Source organism: Coffea arabica, chromosome 5c (assembly GCF_036785885.1).
Source record: "Coffea arabica cultivar ET-39 chromosome 5c, Coffea Arabica ET-39 HiFi, whole genome shotgun sequence".
In the NCBI taxonomy this organism is placed as follows: Eukaryota; Viridiplantae; Streptophyta; class Magnoliopsida; order Gentianales; family Rubiaceae; genus Coffea; species Coffea arabica.
This window is the reverse complement of record NC_092319.1, coordinates 42,851,684-42,869,890: the sequence shown is the minus strand read 5'-3', so window position 1 is coordinate 42,869,890 and position 18,207 is coordinate 42,851,684. Positions and strand designations below refer to the sequence as shown.

Here is an 18,207-nt window from a genome sequence, read left to right as displayed (position 1 = left end):
GATAAATTATGCACAGGCCATCCAACATAGACCTGGAAACCTCGGAAGGCATAATGATCATCTTGGCTATCAGTTGTGACAGTTAAAGGTCGCTGTATTTGGTGGTTGTAACATGTGCTGTTGTGGATCTTGTCTGTATAAAACTCAGGGAATCCCCAGAGCAGTAGCAACCTTAATGAATTGAGAGGCCTTTCTACAGCAATTAGGATCTAACCTTGCTACAGCAATGGCTTCATTTGCCTTCATTCTAGCCCATGCCATGGTTCTCTTAGTGCTGATCCTTTCATCCTTCAACAGCTTTGCTAAACATGGTTACTCATCCACCCGCCACCGCCAACACTACAGACATCACCCCACGAATAAAGCCACAATAAATCCCAGATTGCAACAAGCGTATGTGGCTCTCCAAGCTTGGAAGAAAGTAATTTATTCTGACCCTAAAAACTTCACTTCAAACTGGATTGGCCCTTCAGTATGCAATTACACAGGAGTCTACTGTGCCCCTTATCCAGACAATACCAAAATACAAGTTGTTGCTGGCATTGACCTCAACTTTGCTGATATCGCTGGTTTTCTGCCTGAGGAACTAGGCCTTCTCTCAGACCTTGCATTGATTCATCTCAATAGCAACCGGTTCTGTGGCATCCTCCCTCAATCATTAGCAAACCTTACTCTACTCTTTGAGCTTGACCTCAGTAACAACAGATTTGTAGGCCCTTTCCCTTCTGTTGTACTTTCTCTTCCGACGCTGAAGTTTCTTGATATTCGCTTTAATGAGTTTGAAGGGCCGTTACCTGCTCAACTCTTTGCCAAAAAACTGGATGCAGTTTTTCTCAACAACAATCTCTTTACTTCTGTCATACCACCAAATTTAGGCTTGAGTTCAGCATCTGTTGTGGTGTTTGCGAATAACAAATTTGGAGGCTGCCTTCCTCCAAGCATAGCCAACTTTGCAAACACTTTAGAGGAATTGCTCCTGATCAATACTAGCTTAACAGGGTGCCTGCCACCTGAGGTTGGATATCTATACAAACTTAGGGTCCTAGACGTGAGCTCCAACAGAGTAGTTGGTCCAATACCTTACAGCCTTGCAGGATTAGCTCACTTGGAGCTCCTCAATTTAGCTCACAACATGTTTACTGGAGACGTGCCCGCTGGAGTTTGTGTATTGCCTAATTTGTCCAATTTCACATATTCTTATAACTTCTTCTGTGAGGAGGAAGGCATTTGCATGAACTTGACATCCAGAGGCATTGCGTTTGATGACCGTCGAAACTGTTTGCTGGAAAAGCCTCTTCAGAGGACCAAGAAGGAATGCACTGCAGTGTATGAGCATCCTGTGGAATGCTTTGACTATCACTGTGGTGGTTCTGGTACTCCTCCTGCCCCAACACCACTGCCTTCGCCTCCCAGTGGCTAACTTCAGCAGCAACTATAGTCATCTCAACCAGTGAGCAAAATAACAAAATCCATGTTGGTTTTGCTGGGGCCCTGTTAATGATTTGATTGAAGTTTGTCTTGTAAATTTGCTCTCGTCTTGAAACTTTTGATTTGTCCATGGCAACGTTTGTATGAGTAGATGTTAATGTTGATTGATAGTTGATACCCGAGGTTTCAAATTATTAGCTCATTTGTCACATCAAACATCTGAAGCCACCCTTTCCTTTTAACATGTTTTCAAAGCTGGTGCTTATTACTAACCAAGAACTCATATAACACTCTACCAAATGACCACAGATCTAATCCGTGTTAATTTCTCACAGTAGTTTTTTTCATCAAGTCCTGATCGACTGTGTTTAAATCATACTTTTAATGGTTAACAAGTTCATGAAAGATACACATTTACCAACTTTGAGAATGCATCCTGATAAACCCGTATATTAGTTGCCAGTTAGGAGATCCCTAGCAAATAGATACTGCAACACACACATTCCCATTACGAGACAAAATGTATCTTGATAGGCTGCCTTTTTGCCAACCTGTTTTCAACTCTTGGTGAAGAGGTCATTTTAAGATGAATTGAACAAATTGCGCATGCAGCATTGGCTGTTAGGTTTGCTCATTCCTGCAGATACTGCAGGATATTGCAGAAGTATTGTTAATTTATTCAAAATTAACGAAGTATAGTTATTATTATCCTACAATAGTGAAATCGACTTCTTGGCAATTCAATTTGAATCGAGGAATCAAACCTTTGGGCTTTGAATATGAACTGGATTTTCAAGAAATCCACTGCCATAATGCTATTTCATTTGTTCATCTGGCTCAACTTATTTAATTTTTTTTCAATGTAATCTCCTAATGTTCGATGATTGCATTGAACCCATCTACTCTGGAGTCGTGCACCATTGGACCCTTTCCGGGGTGACACTACCAAGTCTCGAATTCATTTAATTTCAATGGCTTTCAATGTCACTTCAACAACATTCTTGTCGATGAGCTAAACGCTGATCCATGGTTTCCTCCTCTTTTTTTTGGTTGGGGCCCCGGGGGGGGGGGGGTGGTGGTTCCTAGGGAGGGCTACAGCACGTTAACAAGAGACTAGACGTGGGGTTGCCACTCCAACAATGTCATCTGCAAGCAGATTCCTCAATACCGCCGGTGGATCCTGCAACTCTTGACATTTCCCGCTGGTGGCCCTGTGCAAGACTTGCTCTGCTAGCCTATCTGCGCATCTGTTTCCCTACCTTCAGCTCTGCTTCACCTTGCACCCTCATTGCCTTAGTCCATGGTTTCATCATATTACAACTAAAAAAGCCATCATAAGCTTTGAGGTAAGAGAAATAGGCTCGTTAATGCAACAGTGCTGGTGGAAACAAACATCGGGAGTGGCAGTGCCGGCCGTGATGGCAGAGGTGGAACCAATGGGAGCAGTGGATATGACAGCAGTCTGATTTTTTTTTTTTTTTTGGAAAGATTTCGGTGAAAAATGACTTGGTCCATTACTCTCATATCAATCCTGTAACTGAATATACACCAATACACCTACCTTGAATTGTAAGCTTAGAACTGTACCCTTTTTTTTTTCTTCCCCATAGAGGGATCACCTAAGGTCTCGAATACCTATGAAACTTGGGTGGGGAAAATGACACAACGCTGGAAAAAAAAATTTAGAAGAATCATCAATTTTCAGTAAAATGTTACACTCCTATAATGTACATCACAATACAACTTTGCAGGTCAGCACGTTCATCCATAACTACACATAGTTCTCGCCCTTTTTCCAAAGATGTAATAAGCCGAATCTGGTCCATTCCTCCAACCTGAGATAATATATTGTTGTTAAAGCTTATTGGGGTTTTTCCCTTTTTAGAGAAACAAAAAGTAAAAGAAGAAAAGCTTAATGCAAGATTTTAGTATGGGGCTAGTAAAGTTGTTATAGAGAGATTTTAGGTATTACATGTTCTGCAATGAGCTCTCAAAGTGTAAAGGAGAAAGCATCAGCCTTCTATAAGAAAACAAAAACTTCAGGACATTGACAAAATTTATTTGGCAAATTAAGCATGTGAGACATGTTAAAAAACTTAAACGTGTATAGATGCAAGTTTAGCCCTTTTGAAATGCCAAAAAAAATTTGCAGATACAGATATTTGAGAAAGTATATTCTTTTGGTTCAATGAGAGACTTCAAACATTATCAAGGGGGAAATGGGAAAAGGGAGGGCTTGAAAGTCGAACCAGGGAGCTCATAGTCACCTAGCTAATATCCCTACCAGCTAAGTTGGATTTCGGGGAAAAGAAAGTATATTCTACTGCAAAATATGCATAATCCATATTATAAAACTATTTGAAAATGTCCCGACGTTAACTGTTACTTTGCTTCCCAGCAAGATTTATATACTTGAAGGATCTGACATTACATTAAAATTGGAAGGTGGAAAAAAAGAACTGACCCAGCAAGTTAGCAAGTTAAACAGCAATTGAGAGCCTGTAAGAAGCCATTTACCCCAGTTAGCAGGTTGAGCAATGTCAGTTGGTCCCTGAAAAAATGGATGGAAAGGTCATACAATCTCCTCAAGCTGGTGGAAGAGGACGTCTGCAGGTTGGACACTCCATTTTTATGTCCATCCATCTTTGTAAACAGCCCGAATGAAAGAAATGATCGCACGGTGTAACCTAGATTACAAAATATTCAATCAAAACATATACTTTTAAAAGATGTCATCCTGTGAAGCAATTAAAGTGCTAACCATTTGATTTAATACCATGCAATCATTAGAGCGTTGAGTAAGGTCGATTGAAGTCATACAAATGACACAGTCTGTAGCATGGTTTGGATCCTGATCAAACCTTCTATAATAGCTGTATTTCTCGGGTAAAATCTGCACAATTCAGATGAAGGCTGTTTAAGACAGAAATGCAAAGCTCCAATCACACTATCACATGCATAATGAAAAAGCAACACTTTTAACTGCTCAATAAAGTACAACAAAATAGCTGCTAATCAATTTTTTAAACAATAACATATGTCATTTCTCTTATATATCCATCATCACACACTAGTATGGCTAAACCAAAACTACTCCACTGATGATTTTAAGAGACTTAAAAAAAGATGATTCAAGAGATTCTCTTTTTATACCACATTAGGCACTCTCTCTAAGATATGCAAGCTCAATCCTTCAACAATCCATAAAACTGAGAGAAATAAAAATATATAGTTATTCACAAACATGTGAATCTATCTTTCATGTAGCATTAGTGAGAAGAAACACTCAGGATATCGAATCCATATTCTTCTTCACAATTTATCAAATTTACCAGGTAGACAGCGACAAGACAATGCAAGTAATTATAAATGACATGACTTAGGTACTTTGACTTGAACAAAAAATACTATCAGCACATGAATTGAAGACAAGAAAATAACATAATGTTCTTTTGCCATATTTTATAAGAAATAATTGTATAGGAGCTTCCAAATACAAGCATTGGGCTGTTACGCTATAAATTGTTACAAGTAAAACTGATATGATTAATCCTGCTTGAAACTCATACAAACTGTAAAATTGATCCAAAAATTACAGTGGCTAAGATAGCAAAAACCCTAGATTTAGTAAGGTAAAACACATAGCTAATTTGACAATAGGTATGCAAACCACTTGACAACATTGTTGAAGCCAGAGAGGCATGGTGGAAAAATTTTGTACATGCTGTCACTCTCAGAGGTCAGTTTTGAGAGATGTAGATTTTGTGCTGCACAGTTCATAGAGGAGCAGTATTTTGTTTGAAAAAATCAATGCAGAAAATAGGGATGAGAAAAGGTGGGGCAACATGCAGCAGCAAATTTGTGTCTTTTTTGGTTATGAACAAAAAATAGCAGGGATATGATTATATAAATATCATAAAAAGTGTTAGACCTGTCGAGGAATAAACCACCGTGAACCAAGGTAATGTTGTAGAAGAAGAATTGAAGCCTGGAAGCCCATAAAAATACCCAAACAGATGCACCAGTTCTTGTCAGATGCTATTCGCATGAAGTTGTGAGGGCAGCCAAAGACGTACAATGGAATTGCTAACCGAGTTACAGTCATTCCTATGATATAATGAGGATGCAGTGGTTTTCTCGAGTCTCGAACCACATTAGTGACAATTTGAGGTATCCAAAATGAGTGCGTAAGCAAAAGAATAAGCCGCAAAAACTTGTGGAACTCATACGTGATCAAAATCCCACCCAAAAGGATTCCATCTGCAATAGATTTAAAGGTTATTGACAAAAATCTACATGCATATACCATACATATTTCTTTTAGTAACTCTGCTAAAAGGCAAGCTGAATAAGTGATATTCAAAAGAGAAATGAAAGTTATCCAAGAGCACCATCGATGTATATACAAGTGCAGGTGGATACTTTAAGCTTTAGAGAGAGAGAGAGAATCATACTATATTTAAAAGGGTTCAAAATTATAACAAAACACCATTACAGTAGGTCAGACAGTCTACTAGATTGGGGCACAACTAGTAAGATTCTAGTCTTTCACCTTTACAAGAACAAGAAACATTTTCCAACAATTATTCCATTTACCATACTAATTTACAAGTTAGAGTGGCTAAAACATTCAATGCAAGGAAAACAAGCTGCAAAGACATGTATGCAGCTTGCTAAAACATTTGGAGTAAATAGAGGGAGAGAAAGCTATACAATCAGTATTTAGTTTTCTTTGTAGAACAAAAGGACAGATAAATGGCATAGATACAGGAAGACGTACTTTTTCTGAAAGTAGCATAAAAATATGCCAAGGACAATATGAGGGTACATATGATCATGTTTTCATCTATATGCCTACTAGACATTCTTTTCTCACATACTTTGCAGATATTTTATAAAATGATTAGCAGGGAAGTACATTTGGGTCTTTGCAGAATACTTACATAGAAGAGATTGAGTGCACTAATCTCACATTCACACCTAGATATTCTACGAACAAACATACTTTACAAACTATCTTTGCATTAGCTTATTCCCTGTCTTTTCTTCCAATTAAATACAAAACACTTGTTATTCATCAACAAAAGATTTGATAATGTGTTTGACTAACCAAGGAGTTGTATTCTCACTTTTTCTTCATTGTCACAGTTTGCAGTAGGCATCTTGTAACTGCAGCATGTGTTTTCAACAAGTGTCATGCAGTGACTGCATCTGATTTTCTATTAACTACTTAAGGCCCAATAGAATGCCAGCATGCATGGAAAAGTATCCATGTAACCGACATGACATGCAGCCTTGTTTGCAACATTATTGCCAATTTCCACTTTCTTGTAATGCTACTTCTTATATCAGGTTGGTTAGATGATGCATTGGAAGTATTGTTCCCAAATATTCTGAATCTTCATACCTAGGTCATTTCTCTATTATCATTAGTAGGCAGTGTTTCTCTTTATCTTCTAATCTGTTTTTTGTACTAATTACTATGGAAACAGTAGTTGTCTTAATTGGAAGATCTCACCTTAACAAAAAACATGTGTATGTACACAAATCTCCACTAAAGGAAATATATATTTTGATCTACATTGGTTGATATCCACATTAGTATCTAGAACCATTCTAACATTCAACAAGAGAATACTCACAGAAACGACTGTAAAGAACTGATAGTTCACGTCTCATTGCTTCCCATCCCTCTCCATTATTCATAGGCCTACTTGCTTTCCATATGGCAAGAAGGTAACGCATCTCAAATATTGAGAACACGACAAACTTGAAGAAAGCTGCAGTTGCAAAAGCATTGAATAGAGATTCTGCAGGCAGAGAAACACGATTTAATAATCCGAATGAACCAGAGGAAAAATTTTAGATAAAACACATAGAGCTCCAGAGCTGAATACTGCAGCGGGGATAAAGATAGAATAGAATTGGTAAAAATTGGCCACAGAAATTTTTTTAAAAAATTATTTGAAACAGTCATTAAGGAACAGAGACAAAATGCATATTCACTGACTCTGAGCTTCAGCTAACTGTATTCCACCACAACCACTAGGTATTCAAAACGAGGAAGCACAAAAGTTTGCCAAAGAACAATTCTCTTCACTACGACAAATACGCCTCCAAGCATGCAGGTTAAAAGAACAATACGAGTATCTGAGGTTCAGCGAACCGTATTCCAACACTGCTGCTGGGAATTCAAAAGCAGGAAGCAAAATATTTTGCCAAAAACATTTATCTTCACTACCACAAATACGCCTCCAAGCATGCAGGTTATAAGAATAAGAGGGGGAAAAAAGTCCATTATGAAGATAAAGATCCCAAACTAGAATTCATCTATGCTCTACCTAAAAAAAATTTTATTCTTATAAATTATGAGTAACTGGTTTTTTCATGGCCAATATAAATCAGGATTTTGTTATGAAACTAGGAAGAAGCTTTGCCACAGCAACTGATTTACATGGGCCATTTCAAAGGGAAGAAAAACAACAAGAGATAGATTACACAAGGTTAAAGTGTAAAGATAATGTACTTCATTAGGAAAGAAAAAATGTGGTTATTTCACTTAGTAATGTAGAGATACACACACATCAATCCAGTTCAAACTTACCAACTAGAATTCCAGCTGTCAGATGCAATAAACAAAGATATGCGTCCATGATAGCCTGCTGCCCTATCATCAGTATAGACACTTTGGCAGCTCCCTGTAGGAATGATACCAAATCAGTTAATTCTTCCATTAAGCAATATCAGAAGGAAGGAATGGCAAACCTGATATCACTTCCAGACTTAGTAGAAATGAAAAACTATAGAGAATGAAACTGTTTTTACCAACAAATGAGCATGATTAAGACAAGGAATCTTACTGATTGAGTGTTACTATGTTCCATTTGTCGAATTAACAGAAGAACTTGAAGGAAGGAAACCTATAGTGCCACAACTTAAGGAATCCACCAAAAGAATTTGATAACAAGATAAAGGATAAACAAATAAAGAACCAATTTTTGATAGAAGGATACAAAGGTGACCATCAAGGTGTAGTTAACTGCTTTGTTGTAGTAAACCTCAATGTTGACAGAAGTGGCATTCAAAGCAATGGGTGAGAAGCAATCTCCATCATCATCCACTGAAGGGCTTTCCATCAGTCCCTCAAGATGATATCTATCATGGTCTCCATCTAGCAAAAGATGAAGGGTAAAATAGATCAAAATATTCTCTAAGAGATCACAAAAAAACTATTCGCATGATTAAATTACTGAGTTAACAGAAAATGCATTTAAATATAACCATACACATCTTGCACAAAGTCTCTATCAGATTAAACCTATCATTCAATTTCCTGGCAAACCATTTTTCTCTCAGTAGATGTACATTAAACAACCAGATTTGTCAAAGGTAATATAATATTTCAGTACAATATATTTAAGGATTATGTCTCCCTTAATACTCAACTACTAGAATTACAGTTTTTATGTGCTGGAGGTACAATTGAACCATTTGCAGTATAAATAGTAGCATCAATTACTGCTCAGCACAAAAAGGTTGTCTTTACATTTACACACCAGATTGAACATCAAAAGATGCAGTGGGGGAAAAGAAAAAAGGGAAAAAAAAGAGTAGTCGCTTACACTAGCTACCCTTATTGTTGACCATTATTATTTCTTAAAAAATGTAGTATAAAGTCGAATTGTTGAATCATTTGATGACCAATAGTAGACAGAAAATAAGGAATAAAGAAAGAATTCATATGCTTTAGTTAACTCATGTACCATTTTGAGTGGATGACATATGTGATATTTGAGCCGCAATTTCAATATTACAGTGTTTCTCCATTTCATATATGGGTGCTGCAATAGAAGATATGATTAGTCAACCTCACCCACCAGCTATGAGAACTTCAAGTCATGATGGATGAATAACATTACAATGTTTTCTTTTCCAAATTTTGTCACGTGGAGACTCCTGGAACACCTGGGATGAGAAAACTCCAAGCTGTGAAAGAAACAATGACTCAAGTCATTCCAAGTCATAGTTGTCATGATTGGACATATTAATTACCAGGACAAGTGGCAAAATGGATATTTGGTTATTAAATGGTTTTAACTAAATGGATGGTGGATCAAATTGATCCAACCCACTCACATCCAATTAAAAAATGGATCCAAATGGATTGGATTTACATGGCTAATGTAAAACCATTATCCATCGCAACCATTTACTCTTCCCGAATAAGTTTGGATCCAACGATTCAACTACTGATTAGTAGTCATTTGGGCATTCCTCAATCTAGTCAAAAACCCAACCAACTTCAAATTGACCTCTTCTTTGTCCAAGTGATTTCGGGCATTCTTCAATCTGGTAAAAAACCTGAACCACTTCAAATTGACTCTTTTTCTTCCAAATGACTTCGCTCGGGTTTGGAAACTTTAATATGCTTCAGCCAGGAAATCTTCATACTTATCATCATCATCAGCAATCATCAAGTGAAGCCAATGTCTAATTCTGGTTGACTCAAAAATGGCCCCTACCAATTCTTGAGTTACGAGTTCAAAACTGACTCAAACTCATACTCACATAGGAGCAGCAGAGGGAGAATTCTGCAACAGATCCATATTCTCTCGGGTTTTGAAACGGGTCAAGTTGGGTAAAGCTCAAAGCAAGTATAGTATGCGGGTCAGTGCTTGTAGTGTGTGTGAATGTGTGTGTATAGCGTGGTATGCGTGGAGAGAGTTTCAAGTTTTTTTTTTTTTTTTTTTGATAAATGGATTTAGATGGATGAGATGGATAACCCATTTAAATCCACCAGTTTCGTGGATTTAAATGGTGAAACACCAGTTTACATGGATTTAAATGGTGAACCATTTAACGTCATTAAGAATTTCTCACTCAACCAAATCCATTTAACCTAGGTTTATTTGGATGGTTTTGGATCCAAATTGCTTGGCTTTGCTATTGGTCGTGTAGTCGCTTATAGAATACCAAATACTATTTATTTTCCACTTAATAAGGGAAGGGGGGAAGGGAAGCGAAGCTTAGTGAGCCTTTGCTACCCGTACTTAGGTGAATCCGGGAAACATCATCTTGGACCACTTTGAGAATGATCTAATTTCATCATAGACAACATTCAAGGACCATGGGCAACACAACATTTTTTTCAGTCCTAATTTTCAAGAAATGGAAACCCAAACTCATCCCTTGATTGAACATCTTTCATATGTCTAGTATCTGTAGAGGGTACAACATAATACTATGCTCTTGCCTGTTGATCCAAAAGTTGGAACAAGGAATGAAGGACGATTGAAATCTCTTACTTTCTGGTCCATTCCAACAAAAGTAGGAGATTGCTTAAAGAACTCATGTTGACCATTAACAATGGCCAACTGTTGAATGAAAGTTTTACAGTAAACAGAAAATAGTCCTCGTTCTAGATAGCAGATGCACACCAAAAAATCACTCAAAAAATTCAATTCCTACAAGGTTACAAAACCTAAACAATAGATTCCCTCTGGGCCAGCACCTTAACAATTGGAAGTTTAAATGATCAATTGATACAATACTAAGGATTCTGGAAAGTCCAATCCTCCTAGCAGATTAAAACTTTGATTCAAAAAATTCCGAAATCTTTCACAAAAATAAAGATAGAACCACATTAGTTTGTTTATAACCAGCAGATCAAGGAAATTTAGCCTCTGTTTGGGTTAGGAGTTTTTTCAAATACTAGTTTTTGAAATACAATATTACAATAACACATCTAGAAAACACTCCTAATACACCTAGCAAAAACATCAAAAACTAACTAAAAGAAACCACCAACCCTTTTTTTCCTCCACCACCCCCTACCACCCTCCCCCTACACCACGCCCCACCACCACTCATGCAGATCTGGTTGTGACCAAATCTGGTCCCTCATGACTATTTCCGGTACCCATGAAGGAGGGGAAGGGGCAGGGGGAAAGGAGGGGAGTGGGCCAGGAGGTGGGAGGGGGGAGGGTGGAAGAGGGGGAGAGGAGAGGAGGGGGGAAGAGGAGGAGGCAGCAGAGAAGGGAAGGTGTGGGGGACGGAGAGGAGTTGACGGGCGGGGAAAGCGAGGCAGGTGTGGTGGGAGGCTTAGGTTAGTGGGAGAAGGAACTTTTTAACTTTTCTAAGGCACTCCAAAAAAAAATTTTAAATGTTACAAAACACACCAAAGTACAATGCTACAGTATAGTTTTTTAGATTAAATGCTACAGTAAATTTTTTAAAAACACCAAATCCATAAGGACCTTAGTTATGATCTTCCCTTTAAACACAACATTTCCACAACAGACTGGAACAAAAAGGAAAGGAAAAAAATTTAGAAAAAGGCAAAACCAACCAAACACACATAGAAACTGTAAATGGAACCCAAACAGATACCCAATTGCTTAAAAGCAGCATCACATATATTGAATTTCTGTCATTCAAATGACAGTGAACTATTTTGCATTCAATCTGAAAAGCAGAAAATGCAAGCACCATTATCCCACAGAACCATCAAAAAGTCGACCATAAGAGATGGCAATTACCAAGTGATACGGATTCGATAGTATATAGTCATCTTCCTGGCCAAACTCGCCCTCTTTTCCACTGCAAATTAGAATTTCCAGAAATGTGAGTTATGAAAGCTTCCAAAACACTTCTGCAGATTATATTAATAAGCAAATCAGCATTTCCTAAACGAATTTTTGTCTTTCTCCTTTCCATTTTCCCTCTTTCTATTTCCTTTTAAGGGGAAGGAAAGAAGAGTAGCAAAACAAGAAAGGCCAAAAAGATGGTGAAGATGCTTGACAAGGAAATCATAAGTCATATAAATTCAGTATAGAGAACAAAGGGCCAATCCAGAACATTTTCGGGAAGTGATTTTCTAATTCAATTCTAAAAACTTAGTGAAGTGATCAAAATGTTGGGATCATTTAAACCAAGGTAACTTGAGCCATGAAACTTTTAGTAAACAGTCAAAACCATACAGATAGAGAAAGTACAACTAAAGACTCTTGCAAAAAAGAACAGCAAGAATGTGAAAAGTTACCAAAACATGTCCGCAGAAGATACCAATGACAACATTAGCAGCAAATGCATAGAAGTGAATGTCAAATTGTGGGTCAATTAGGGACGAGAAGCAGGTCATCCAAATAAGATCACAGCTACAAATAATTTTGCACTCAGAAAAAAATAAAAATAAAAAAAGCTTCAGATTAGAACTAAATATTAAGTCACAAATTAAGAACCCAGGTCTCAACTAACCAATCCAATATCATGCAGACAGGAGCCAGACTAGATATACAGATGAGGGATGTTTACACCGATGGTTACACATTCAAACTTTCTTCGCTGGCTAGAGACATATCTACTATTGGAAATATGCCATATTATGGTGAGAACTGACAACAGAGTTTCAGAGCATATTTAAGCAGAATCATAGCAGGATTATGCAGGACTGGCGGCTCCACGCATATCCTTAAATTATAACAGGAGTACTACCTTGATTGTGCAGACACCATATTTAAAGCAATATCATCCACCACTCCCAAGAGTGATTCAGAAGAAGAGAGTGGAAGCAAACCCAAGAATACCTATAAGTTACCAGTCGGAGTTGTCTGAATGGCCATATATAGACCCCTTCTATTCGAATTTGGGCACCACCAGCTTCACGTTCATTATCATAAACATCATGGAAGATTAATACACCCTATTACATATATTAACAAAACAAATGAGAATTGCAACACAAACAGGAATGAGTTTTGGCTAAGAAAATTCCCCAAGAATAAAGCTAAATGTTTGAATAGGTCTAAGAGTTACTTGTATAAGCACAGACATTATGTATTCGCAATGTATAAGCACAGGTCAAATAGAGGAGATGTAAACTGTAACTGTACAGGAGATGTAAAATGTAACAGTATATAGTCAGTCATTACATTGCTGGCAATTAATTATCTATCCCAGAACAAATTCAACACAGACTGCTTTGAAACAAAACAATCTGCTGTTTATCGAAACATTTCCAGAGACACTCAGTCACCAACTTGATATAAACTTAACTGATAAAGAATTTCAACTGCTATATGCATGTATTTCACAATCAAAGCTAGCTAATTACTTAAAAAGTATACGGCTTTTCTTTCCCCTATCAGAAGTGGAGGCAAAGACTAATTTTGACCTACAAAAAATTCACGTTAAGATGCAGGATGAACAAATTGACAGACAAGGGGTGATCACTGTGCAGATTGAAGGTTTTATTCAGCCATGAAATGAATCAGACAAGCTAAGACAAGGACTGTTCATCCAAGCCACTGCTAGAACAAGCAGAATGATGGTATCACCTGAACGTAATGTACACCAGTTATTTTGGTTGGAGTGCTAATTAGTTCAAGGACAGAGTTTCCATTGGATTTCTTGAAATCAGGAAACCTGGATGAGCTATTTGTGGAGTCCAGAAATCTCCACGACCCTGCATGGTAAATCCATTGAATCATATAATCAGCAAGGTGTAGTATCCAAAAACAACTTTGAGCACATTTCATTAATAGCAGTCAAATCAACAAGATATTTACTTTTGGTCCTATAGATATGTACAATAATATTTAGTCACTCTTTGACAGAAATACAATTACCAGATGTAACCCCATGATATCATTCAAAATTACATGATTCTAGCAAAGATTCTTCAAAAATGCCTGCCCAAGAAAAGGGAAAAAAAAGAACACGTAGGAAAGGGAAAATATATTAATAGGAAACGCAGGCACTTCAGGGTGCCGACTATTTTTTAGATGCTAGCAATCATGGAGCATGAATATCCGAAAAATTTCCCTAACAAGTATCAGAAATAAAAGTTCCAAACTGCTCCGCTACTGATATGAAGATTTTGTAATATTCAATAGCATTCACTAATCAAACATGACAGATCACTCTTAAAACAGTATCTAGGCAGGCAAAAATGCCTTACGTCTTCCACCTCTTTCCTAGTTTACACATATCCGTGAAATTATAAATTTGCGTCAAGTTACCTCATCCAACTGTTAATACAACAAAATAGAATCTTAAAGCATGACTCAATCAGACAAAAATGTTCAACTAGAAATAAATACTAATTACCTTTAAATTTCCAAAACAGGTATAGTCAAAGATCGTAACCTAATTTCATTTGTTTCAGCTTAAAAATATTCATATCCTTCAGGCTTAACACAATGTATAAAATAGGCTACTAATTATCAGCAAAGTTAAGGTACTTATAAGCGTATTCAGCGACATAGAAAAGGTATACATAATCAAGACCAGAGAATGGATGCAATTCAAAGCAAGATAACTGACAAACCTCTATATGTTCCTGTTATATTCCATGCAGAAAAAGGCCCCAACTCGCTCTCATCTTTTCTTACGAAAAGCCACTGTTAAAAGCAACAATGAGAATTACTCCAAGAAAAATAAATGCAGAAAGTTGGATGGAAAAATATATGACAGGATGAAGATACAAATTAGTGAACTTGCTTACAGAAAATCCAGCTTTTTATTATGTTTAGTATGTTAACTTGGAACAGCATATCCGAGCTGGAAAGGCATATTTCTGAGACATAACTTTCTCTAATTTCTTTTTGGAGGAACCTATAACCATTAACTTAAAGCAGATGGATATAACCTTAGAGTAGTTTTTACACATTCTCAAGCCTCACTTCTAAGTTGGCTTGTACAATCAAGTATAGATATACAACTCATGTTCAAACATCAAACTCACATAATTTCAATGCACGGGAATATGGCCTTGTTTTAGGACTTTTGAAGAAACAAGACACCTATGTTCCCTTACACTGTTGAAAAGAATATACACAATCTCTTTAAGTAAGAGCACCTAGAATTCATCATTTGAATAACAGGTACATACTTCATTGCAGTTAAAATTCTGTTGCACTAGTCTGCCTCAAATGCGAACTTAGATGAGGTTCTTGTCAGAAAGATACCCATTTTATCCTATAAGGATCACAGTTCTGTTATCAGAAATCATGAAATGAACACGTCATATTTAATGCAATTCTTTTAAAGGTAAAATTAACCAGAAAGTTCAAAGATTTCAAGAACTTTCAGCTTCTGTACCTCAGCTCAAACACCTGAGATGATCCACCTCAAACTCCACAAAATGCCCTAATTCTTCTTATTTTCCTTAAAAAACTTTAGCTGAAGCTAGTTCTTCTCATTGCCCAACATCCTATTCCACTTATCCACACAGAATATCAGAGAAATCCAGCCTCCAATACCAAAAGTAACCCAAACAGCTTCCTGGCAACAAATTATTGCACCAGGAATCCCTTCCAAAAGTGCTCCTTCAATAATAGTTTTGGCAATACAAAACCTCTACTTATTCTTCCTTAACATTTGGTCTGTGTCCAATATTGACATAAACAGAGGTGGAACCTTTCACAATCCATAGACCTCTGTGGGGGAATGAAAAAGAAATGACAGAAACTTTCAGACTGATTAAGTCGGTGACTTCACAAGGATGAGCCCACGCCTGAGTTTCACGCTATAAATTGTCAGGTTGGTTCATAACATCCAGCAACTAGGCCATATGAATTCTATCAAAAGACAAATTAAAGAAAGAACTCCATCCAAAAAAAAAAAAAACAGTTTGTCTGAACATACATACATGCTTCATTCAATGAAAGGGAATACATCTGATCCACAACCTCCAAGTTTATCATGCAAGTGAACCAATCTTTACACAAAATTAACTCTTCCACTAGCTCTTTTGTTTCGTCTAGTTCTCAGTAGGAGTGATCATGAAGAACCTCCTTGAACGAATTCTTCTGTCAATCTGATGCTTTATTTGCTTTCAGCCTCTCATAAGAGACTAACTCATATTCAAGCAAGACAAGCACAGTATCACTCCCTTCAGCATACCTTCCAATTTAACACTCTATGCCCTTCTGAAAACAGACAGTAAATCACCAGTCGGAAATCTCGATAGTTGCGTACTTCCAACTGTGGAGGTGGTTATTTATGATGATATCTGTGCCTTGTGCTAATTCATACCTCCCAACACTTTGAAACTATAATTATTCACCCACACAGATGTCAATAAGGAGCTGAAATGAAGACTCAGTCCCTAAACCCTTTGTTATACATACTCTCGGATTCTCAATCTGGTCAATTCTCAGGCTGCCCTCATATGAGCGAGGACCAATATGAAGTGGCCAATTGTACATAAAGGTAAACACGTCACCTACATCCACTCTGAAAGCTACTCAAATGTTCACGCAAAAATTTCTACATTAATGGTTCCAAAACCTAAATTCTAAAATATCCCGGCCAGCTGCTTATGAAACAAAAATAATGATAATTCACGAACAGCTGCCAAAGTGAGATTGCAATAGAAAACTCCCAAAAATTTTATCACCCAAAAAAAAAAACCAAAATTACTTCTTTTATACACAAACTAGTCAAGAAAATTAATTTCCCCAGCAAGTCACACAATTTATGGCTTTTCCTTTTACTAAACATTCAACATTACCACCATAAATAGAACAGAAAGGCAAAAGGTCAATCTGTAAAGTAAAACCAAACAGACGCTTAATTGGTCAAAACACCATAACTAGATAATCTAAGACCAAAATTTGTAACCATAATTGGATAAACAAAGCATTCAAAAATTCAATACTAACCTCATCACCCCATGATTGACTTCTCTCCCTTAAAGGCCGCAGCCCCAGAACTGGATGAAAAACAGCAAAAGCTAACCACAATCCAAAGCAGATTCTTGACGAGAACCTCAAATTCACCCTCTTTAGCCGATAAAAATCTAAACTTTCAACCAAACCCATCTCAAAAGCAACTTAAATTCTTATCCTTGAAGCTTTTTTCCACAAACCCAGACGAAGAAATGATCCCATTTCACTTAAAAAGGAGATTTTTCCAACTAAAATTGAAAAAGGGTTGTTGCTTATACTGAAATCAATGGATTGTTTCACTTAACTAACGACCTCCCAACAACTAATCGGCTTAAGGCACCGATCAATCTAAAGAAAGTGAGAGCTCAACAAACTAATTCAGAGAACAAAACTTGAAATTGGAAAGGAAAAAAAAAAGGTTATAAATGATTGAGCAGGATTCTTGCTGTTTCTCTGGGTTTTAAGCTTTAACAACAAGAAGACCCTTCACTGGTAAATTGTAGTGCCAGAAAAGACGGGCTTCTGATATTACTATTTGTTTAATAATAATTTAGTCGGAGACAGATATTGGAATACTTTATTAATGAACTAGTTAAACGGTATAATCATGCTTACTAGATTGCAGCATAGAAACTTTCAATGCGTGATGAAGAGAGGAGTAGGTGTTGCGCGTGTATTTTACAAGTCAAAATGATGAAATAGAAAGTCCAGTTAATTTTCCAGCGACTTCCAAAAGGAGTTATAAAAGTAGCTTGAAGGAAACAGATATTTTTTGGGAAACCATACTATAAAACGGAGAATGCACTATAAAACTGAATTTCCTTTGAAAGAAATTACTTTGTTTGGATTGGTATCTCTCTTCCAAAAAATATTATATTTTTCATAAATATATTTTTCAATCACTTTTTAATCTTATATGCATTATCGTTACAATATATTTTTTTTTACAAAAAACTTCAAAAAATAACAATCTAAATAAACTTTTACCATATATGTTTGTGAATCCTCTAAATATGTTCCTAAAAGCTTAGGTCCATGCACATGCCCATGGCTATTGAATGCCAAAACTCAGATTTCGATGGTATAGTAATTTTTACATAATATAGTA

At 36.8% G+C, this 18,207-nt stretch overlaps 2 protein-coding genes across 6 annotated transcripts; one reads left to right on the top strand and one right to left on the bottom strand.

Annotated features, from left to right (window-relative positions):
- The first annotated feature begins 93 nt into the window (after nt 1-93).
- On the top strand, nt 94-1,603 carry LOC113689152 (leucine-rich repeat extensin-like protein 4). The gene has a single exon (XM_027206975.2). It carries the CDS (start codon nt 227-229, stop codon nt 1,418-1,420), a length of 1,194 nt encoding a protein of 397 aa, XP_027062776.1. The 5' UTR covers nt 94-226; the 3' UTR covers nt 1,421-1,603.
- A 1,314-nt stretch (nt 1,604-2,917) lies between these two features.
- LOC113690767 (transmembrane E3 ubiquitin-protein ligase FLY2-like) lies at nt 2,918-17,831 on the bottom strand. Of its 5 annotated transcripts, none has more exons than XM_027208817.2 (16): nt 17,094-17,831; nt 14,756-14,828; nt 13,764-13,891; nt 13,014-13,129; nt 11,967-12,027; nt 9,348-9,414; nt 9,192-9,269; nt 8,442-8,599; nt 8,289-8,348; nt 8,033-8,126; nt 7,071-7,238; nt 5,360-5,688; nt 4,190-4,321; nt 3,946-4,115; nt 3,401-3,448; nt 2,918-3,263 (listed from the first exon to the last, which is right to left on the bottom strand). In XM_027208817.2, exons 1-14 carry the CDS (start codon nt 17,250-17,252, stop codon nt 4,014-4,016), a joined length of 1,725 nt encoding a protein of 574 aa, XP_027064618.1. In that variant the 5' UTR covers nt 17,253-17,831; the 3' UTR covers nt 2,918-3,263; nt 3,401-3,448; nt 3,946-4,013. The 5 variants fall into 5 exon arrangements, with proteins under 5 accessions (XP_027064618.1, XP_027064621.1, XP_027064619.1 ...); XM_027208820.2 differs by having other exon boundaries at nt 4,205-4,321; nt 17,094-17,829; XM_027208818.2 differs by lacking the exon at nt 3,401-3,448 and having other exon boundaries at nt 3,893-4,115.
- Nucleotides 17,832-18,207: the final 376 nt, after the last annotated feature.